At 39.5% G+C, this 8,778-nt stretch overlaps 1 protein-coding gene across 1 annotated transcript; it reads right to left on the bottom strand.

Annotated features, from left to right (window-relative positions):
- Window positions 1-2,563: 2,563 nt before the first annotated feature.
- LOC139041103 (olfactory receptor 7D4-like) lies at window positions 2,564-3,502 on the bottom strand. The gene has a single exon (XM_070490333.1). It carries the CDS (start codon window positions 3,500-3,502, stop codon window positions 2,564-2,566), a length of 939 nt encoding a protein of 312 aa, XP_070346434.1.
- Window positions 3,503-8,778: the final 5,276 nt, after the last annotated feature.

Here is an 8,778-nt window from a genome sequence, read left to right as displayed (position 1 = left end):
CTCCTTCCAACCCAAACCCATTTTCCAGTTAAATTTCTATTGATTATTTGTTACTCAATGCTCCAGTAAATTCTTCCATTAGATGTTTTCCCTGAATCCCAAGTGTTGTCAAAGATGTGGAAAAGCTGGGAGCTTCCTCCAGTGCTGATGAAAATGTAAAATGACGAAGTCACTTTGAAAAACATTTTGGCATTTTTCTTAAACAATAAACATAAATTTACAATATTGCCCAGTAATTATACTCCACCTTATCTACCCAAGAGAAATAAAAACACTTGTCAACACGGAGACATGATGAAAATGTTCATAAGAACCCAAACTGGAAATATCCAAATAGCTGTCAAGTGATAAATGGATAAACAAACTGTGGTACATCCGTACACTTGAATACTATTCTGCAATTTTAAGGAACAAAACACTGACACGTGACTCACAGGGATTATTCTTAAAATAATTGCGCTAAATGAAAGAAGCCAGATACAAAAATCACATATTGTATGATTCTATTTATATAAAATATCTAGAAAAGCCAAATTTTTAGAGAGCGAAAGGAGAGACGTGGTTGCCTAGGATGGAGGTGGGAGTGGGAATTAACTGCAAATGGGCACAAGGGGACTTTTGGGGATGATACAAATGTTCTAAAGCTGAATTATGGTGTAGATTGCATAACCACAAATTTATTAAAATTATTCAATTTGCCTTTTCAATGGGTGAATTTCATGGTACATAAGTTATATATCAATAAATCTGTAAAATCAATTGTTTAAAGTTTTCTTTGGAATAACACAAGGCGATTGAACACTTTTACCTTTGTTTTCAACAGACTCTATTGCACCCCAGTGTTGTTATGTTCACCACTCTGTGTTGTGATCATGTTTACCTCTTTCATCCCCTCTTCAACTTGTATACAGCAGACAAAAAATACACCCTGGATTAAACGTAATGAAATCAAAGTAAATTGAAGCCACACCAAATATGTTTTTCCTCACTATCAAATTATGATTTCTCAGGAATATTAAGATCTTACTAGATACACAATTCTTGGTTTCTTTTTTATTTTTTTTTTGGCCCCAAAAGTCAACAATTCTATTCAAGATATTGTTTTGATATCCTTCACTGTCTGTATCAATGGTGTTTTTCCCCCTCAGAAGCAGACACTGAGCCAAGGATTCACGTGCAAGCACTTCAGTGGAACGAGTAGAAAACATGCAACATGGGTTAGAGAGAGGGGAAGTGATGTAGGGAAGAAAATATATCCAGTAAAGCTTGCCTTAGGTCAGCTTCCAAAACAAGTGAGCAGAGTTTTCATCCCGTAGGGAAATTGGCACAAAATCCAAACTTCAAAATTATCCCAGCTAAAGGGTGAAGGAGTTGGCACATGCCACACCTCTCCATCAAAAACTGTTTCTGGTGGGGCATAATTCCCTGTCGCTTCTGCCTTTATGCATTGGGAAAAGTAGATTCCACCTGTTGTGGACAATTGACAGTCATGCAATCGTGCAATGAGATGGTGAAAGGATCCCAGGGAACATGGGAGAAATGCTGACAGCTTCTAATACCCCACCCTTCACTGCAGACTTGATTCTATCAATGCTCTTCTCAAAAAGTCAACTAAGCCCTGAATGCATCCCACAAGTGTGTAACTACCATTCCTGATGGCACCTCCAGAGAATATCCTCGTCCCAAAACAAACCATATGACAGAGTAACTTTATTATACTCAGTATTATGAGTTTTTGGATCTTTAGATGTATTCTAAAACTGCAATAATAGGAAATAAAGGTCTTATAACACAGGAAATGATAGGAAGAAGGGAAAGAAGGAGGAAGGAAGGCAAAGAGTGAAGCAATTTCTCAGGGTTATCCTACACAATATATTACTATGAATCACCTAGAGAAATTAGCTTTCAAATCTAGATTCCTACTCTTGAAGTTGAAAATCACATCACTGTTTTCATGGAAAGTATGATAGCAAAGTTAGGAGTGTAGGTTCAGTGTCAGATTTCCAGATTAGAGAGTCCATCCCTATTTCAATCTCTTTCTCTGAAAAGTGAGGTAAATGAGAAAAAACATCTCAAAGAAATGTTGTCAGGATAACATAAGAGTACATATGTAAAGCAACAAGAAGTGTCTTGACATGGCAAGCACTTTAGTCATGACTATTGTATGATTTTCCTTCCATTTCTTCCAGGGCAAAATGAACACACAGCCAAATTAAAGTGAAGATATCAACATTTGAGAAGATAATTTGGGGGGAAATGATGCAATTACTTAATATAAGTGCTTCAGATCTAATGTTGGAAATCTCAGGAATGGTTGTAAGAAAGCTGACCAAAGATAGAGCTTCATGGGCCACAAATAGGGAAGAAAAGTCAAAAAAGATTGACTGAGGAGGTTGTTAGGGACAAACTAATACAAAAATGAATAAAAGCAAAGCCACAGATGCCTTGGGAATAGAAAAAATGAAGCATATTCTTTTGGGGAGAAAACGAACCACGAGATTAAATTCATAATATTTGCTTTTGGAGCCCACAATGTCCACTTAGTTCTGAGGCCAGGGACCCATCACAGACAAGGGGCTGCTCGACTGAGGAGCCTTCCCAGGGCCCCCTTCACATCCTTGTTCCTCAGGCTGTAGATGAAGGGGTTCAGCATGGGGGTGACCACGGTGTACATCACTGAGGCGATCGAGCTTCTGTGGGAAGAATGAGTCAGAGCAGAGCTGAAGTAGATGCCCAGGCCTGTCCCGTAGTACAAGCAGACTGCAGAGAGGTGAGAACCACAGGTGGAAAATGCTCTATATTTTCCTCCTGCAGAGGAAATTCTCATTATAGAGGAGACAATTTGAGAGTAAGAGAAGAGGATTCCAATGAGGGGAAACACGCCCAGTAGGGCAGTAGCCACATACATGCTGATGTTATTAATGAGGGTGTCAGAGCAGGCTAATTTGAGAACCTGAGCCAGTTCACAGAAGAAGTGTGGAATTTTAGTACCTATACAGAAGGTCAGCCACCTTAACAGTAGAATATGAAACAGGGAGACCCAGAAAATGATGAACCAGCACATCAGAACCAGGAGGCCACAGAGGCGTGGGTTCATGATGACCATGTAGTGCAAGGGGTGGCAGATGGCCACAAATCTGTCATACGCCATTACAGTCAGGAGGAATCCATCCAGTAAAGCAAAAATCATAAAAAAATACACCTGTGTGAGGCAGCCTATGTAGGAGATGTCTTTTCTCTGTGCCTGAATGTTCACCAGCATCTTCGGGACAGTGGTGGAAGTGAAGCAGATATCGACAAAGGAGAGGTTGGAGAGGAAGTAATACATGGGGGTGTGGAGGTGAGAGTCAGAAATGATGGTCAAGATGATAAGAAGGTTCCCGAGCAAGGTGACCAGGTACATGGACAGCAACAACGCAAACAGAAGGGGTTGCAGTTCAGGATCCTCTGAGAGGCCCAGGAGGAGGAACTCTGATATTTCTGTGTGGTTTCCTGCTTCCATGTAGCTGGTGTCTGCTGGAGAAGGAGGAAAAAGTAATGTTCAGTGACAGCCGACTGGCAGCTCACTTAATCAGCACCTCGTGATTCAACCTTTAGGTGGACAAACTTCACCCTCTGTTAAGTCTTTCCAAGGACAGTGATTCACTCAAAGTGGTAGCCCATTTCCTTTTTAAATGTAATTATTTAGCCTTTTTAAAATTTACCAGTAATTTCTTTTTATCTCCTACTCACTGGTTCTAATACCATTTGAGGCTATCAACATAAAACCGATTTCTTCTATGATATGACCCTTAAATAGTTCAAGACCTTTAATAGATTTTCTTTGATAACCTCCATGCTTTCTTCATTGAAATAGCTCTGATACTTATTAAGATGTGGATTCCCAACTCAGAAAACTTTAATTCTGACTTGAAGCTTCCTATCCATGTCCTCATTAACACTCAAGTGCCTTATTATTTTATTTCTAAAAATGTGGTTACTGTTATTACCTTCTTTTGGAGGTTTAGAAATGCCTTTATGCACAGTATGATCTCAATAAATGATAACTATTATCATTATTAATACGTTCCTTTTACAATAACTCTATTTGATATGTAACTCTCCTAAAGTACAGGATAGAAATGTGATTTAGAAAATGGGATCTGAAATAAGACTTCCTAGAATCGAATTTTGCTGTACCAACCTACTGTTGATGTGACCTTGACAAAGTTATTTAACATTTCCTAGCTGAAGATACCTCACTTCTACAATGGGAGTAGCAAACATTCCCTACATTGTAAGACTGATGAGTGAATTAAATGAGATGACGTATGTAATTTTTCTTGTGATCTCTGTGACATACACTGGACACTTGATAAATGTGAGCTTCTGTTCTTAACATCACAATAACTCAGTCCTCTGTGGTATCATTATCAAAATTCCTCTTAAATTGTGGCATTCATTAAAGATAGAATTCTGATTGTTATACACACAACAGATCTGTTACCTCTTTTCACTGACATGCAGCACTTCTAATTAATGAAGATCCCTATGGATTTCTGTTTCATAAACTGCCTGCCAGTTAGATTCTTCCAAGAGGAGAGAGAAGTGTGTGGACTACAAAGATAAGAAGAGGGAACAAAATCACAAAACCATCATAATAAAATACAAAGTGTCTGTGCTCATATATACATCCTCAGAAGTGGAGATATGTTGTGTTAAAAACCAGTAGAGTTAATTGCAAAAATAGAAGACTGACAGATTTGATTAAAAATATTCAAAGCTTGGGGGCTGGCCCCCTGACCGAGTGGTTAAGTTCGCGTGCTCCGCTATGGCGGCCCAGGGTTTCGCTGGTTCGGATCCTGGGCCCAGACAGGGCACCACTCATCAGGCCATGTTGAGGTGGCATCCCACGTGCCACAACTGGAAGGACTCACAACTATAATATTCAACTACATGGGGAGCGGATTTGGGGAGAAAAAGCAGAAAAAAAATTCAAAGCTTGTATAAATCAAATCATCCTAAAATTTCAAAGAAAAATTTAAGATGTGATTATAAATGTCTACATTCTCCATGATAGAAAAAGGTCCATGTTATTAATGCCTAGAGAATCCTAATTAAATCAAGAGAGAAAAATCATCCAGGACTCATTTAGTTTGGGGAGGTAAATGGAAAAGCATTTTCTGAAATATGAATATTTGAACTGTGAAAGGAAGGATGGGTAATTGTTAACCAGGGGAAAGAAGGAAAGCACAAGTATTTTGGGGTGAGAGAACAGAATTCATGGTTGCCCTGTGAGTCAGAGAGCTTGAGAATGAAGGAGCTTGAGAGTCCAGTGAGAAGGAGAACAGAGAGAGAGGGTCAGGAGGACAGAGTGGATGAGGCTCACATGTTCAGCATCCTGTGCAATTCCTCGGTGTGCCTCTCATGTTGGTAATTTTATGTTTGTGATCAGAGAAGGTGATTTCCTTTCCTTACCATTGTCTTTCCAGGTATTTACATGGTGCCTGGCACATAGTAGGTGCTCAAAACATGCAAATGTTAAATGGGTAATAAAGAATTCTCACTCAAAAAAGACCTCTTTGGGCTCACATAAGCCTGAATATAGACATAAAATTCAATGAAAAGTTAAATACAATTTACTCATACCTATTTTTAGAGAAGAATATGTCATGAATAAGTAACAACTCCTAGAGGTGGGAATGTGGTTTAATACTAGGGGGTTTGCTAACATAATTCATCAAAGAAATAGGTCAATGAAGAGAAACCATAACCATAATGACAGGAGAAAATGCATTTGAGAAAATGTAACGGTCATTACTCTCATTAGCAGCCAGGACAGAGCTTTTGCTAAATAAGGAAACCAAGGACAATTTCTAAACCCAAGAAAGAATGATAGTTTTAAAGCTACAGCAAACATGGTATTTTACATTAAACACTAACATCTTTGTATTAAATTTGTGAACAGATCAAGGCAGTCTACTCCAATTTCAGTCACTAGATATTCTCCAGAACATTTAAAGGAGATCTGTAAGATGAGAAAAGGAAATCGGGCTGAGTACAAAACATCAGAAATAATTATTGTAGATGATATTGTGAACACTAAAATTAAACAACAACAATCAACACAGGACTCTTAAGTGCTATCAGTAAGGCAAACATGATGCAAAAATTGTTAGGAAATAGAAAAACCTAGTCACATTAAGAATAAAATAGACAACCTTGTGCATAATAGATCTCCAGTGAGTAGTTAGTGAATAGATTTTTGGGCACAGGAAATCCAACAGGAGCCTACAATTATGGGAAAGAATAGACAAGAGGTGGAGACTCTCCAGAAAATACCTTTTATCACAGAAAGCCCCTAGATTCCAAAAAGAGAGAGAAGGAAACAGAAAATGCACTGGAAAAGACTGCATTCGATAGAAACTAAAGTGCCTTCAAAGTACAGAGACTTCGCCATTACAGACTAAATAAATATGAGACTGTCGCAGTCTCGTTATTCTCGATGTAAACCCCAGTGCTCACTTTCTCTCCTCTTTTTTTCTTACTCCTCCAGCTCTCACTGGATACACTGACCCTCTATGATGGGTACTACTGAAGCTTTTGGTTCTCTGAGGTCTGCCCCTGGGAAGCCCAGTTGGGTTGCATTTGGCTGGGATCAGAGAATTATTGGCAAGGGGCAACAGAAACATGTTTAAAGTTTCCGGTGTCTCCAGGGTTGAATTCTCAGAGCTCCTCATTACAGAAATTCTTCTATTGACTTACGTCATTCCTAATAATTCAGCTCTCTAGGGGTACAAAGATAAGAGAGTGGGCAATTTTCAGCCAACATGGTGTCTGCAAGTGGTAAAAGTGGGAAATTAATTTTTTTAATTCAAGGAGAAACTCTTCTTGCTTTGATTTCACTTAAATCTACAAAGAGTCCCCTAAGGAAAGTACAATTTCTACAAGAATCAAACCCTGGAACCAACTTTCTGTGAAGTTCCCTTGAAGAATCTTTGGAGATTTTGTGAATCACTTGGTGTCCACAATGCCATGGAGGCCACAAGATCTTTCTAAAGAAAAGTAGTGTGGCAAATAGTTTTGGTTTTGTTGGAAGGACTAACCAAATAAGGATGGAAAATATCCCCTGACATTTGCTGGTGACATGGAGGTCTTCATCGATATTAGAGAGGGCTCCATTTATTATCTCTAATTAGAAGGGCAGGGGCAGAAATAATCCAGGTAAAGTGGGTTGAAGAGTGAGTATTGAGACAACTTAGGTGAAAATAAAAATCACATATGAAGTTTATTACAGAAGGGGACTACATGGTTAAAACGTAGTCTAAAGAGAGTAACTCTCTCTCTGGAGAGAGTCCAGAAATTTTTATAATGGAAAATATGGGAAGACATTTAATTTCAAAGAGAATGATCATATTTTGTGCAGGCATTTGAATATACAGGAAATGCTGTGTACTTAATCCACAGTATGCAGCGTATACTCTAAGTCAAAGACAATAATAATGTGCTGTATCTCCAATTTAGAGAATCCATTAAGCCATAAACCAAGGGTTGGAAGTAGAAGTAGCCCCGTCTGCCATCACTCCATGAGCCCCTTGGGGAGTTTTTGCTTCAGGCCTCCACAAATCTGGCCTCTGCATGTTTAGAAATTTGACTTCTAAAGGGTAACACTTTCGGAAACATGGCAAAAGTCCCATTAAACTTCAAGCTGTGCTGCTGCCTGGCACTTCAGGTCCTTCTTAACAAGAAGAGGAGTCACCATCCTGGTAGTGTAATTGACCGTGGTCGTCAATGTGATTGTGTGACTATGGCAATGGGCATACGCTGGTTCCATGCTGTGCTCAGTCAGTGGCTGGAAGGAGCCCAGGAGCAACCTCAGTGCAAACACAGTGGAGGATGCAGATGACTGTTGGTTCGTTTATGCTCCCACAGCAAGAGATCTGAGTGGTGTTGAGCTTTAGTGAAGCAGCTTCCTTTAGCTGAGGGCAATTCTCAAAGTGGGCTGAGGGCTGAGGGCTGAGGACTGTCAGAAGGCTGTATCCCTCACACCTGGAAGAATAAACCCGTAATCCTGAGGTAGGACCTGGGCGATACAGCACAGCATTCACTAGAGTCCATCCCTAGGGACATTTGCGTCAACTTTTTTAAATTGAAACATAATTGATATATAACATTATGTTATTTTCTGTTGTACGACATAATGGTGCAATATTTGTACATGTTGGGAAATTACACCACAATCAGTCTATTTAACATCCATCACCACATGAGGTTACAAGTTTTTTTCTTGTGATGAGAACTTTTTTATTTTTATTTTTTAAAGATTGGCACCTGAGCTAACATCCGTTGCCAGTCTTCCTTTTTTCTTCTGCTTTTTCTCTCCAAATCCCCCCAATGCATAGCTGTATATTCTAGTTGTGGGTGCTTCCAGTTGTGGCACATGGGACGCTGCCTCAACATGGCCTGACGAGCGGTGCCGTGTCCGCGCCCAGGATCCGAACCAGCGAAATCCTGGGCTGCCGCAGCAGAGCCCATGAACTCAACCACTCGGCCACAGGGCTGGCCCCAGTGATGCGAACTTTTAAAATCTACTCTCTTCGCAAATTTCAAATAAACAATACAGTATTGTTAACTCTAGTCACTATTCTGTACATTTCGTGACTTATTTTATAATAGGAATTTGTATCTTTTGCCCACCTTCACCCATTCTCTTCCCCCTTTGTGACCACCAATCTGTTCTCTGTACCTGTAAGTTTATTTTTTGCTAGTTTGTTTGCTTGTTTTTAAGGCTGTCTTGAT

This window comes from Equus asinus, chromosome 20, assembly GCF_041296235.1.
Source record: "Equus asinus isolate D_3611 breed Donkey chromosome 20, EquAss-T2T_v2, whole genome shotgun sequence".
In the NCBI taxonomy this organism is placed as follows: domain Eukaryota; kingdom Metazoa; phylum Chordata; class Mammalia; order Perissodactyla; family Equidae; genus Equus; species Equus asinus.
This window is presented reverse-complemented; position numbering and strand designations above follow the sequence as displayed.

Coding starts and splice junctions, on each gene's coding strand:
- LOC139041103 (XM_070490333.1), bottom strand. CDS start 3,502: ATGGAAGCAGGAAACCACACAGAAATATCAGAGTTCCTCCTCCTGGGC.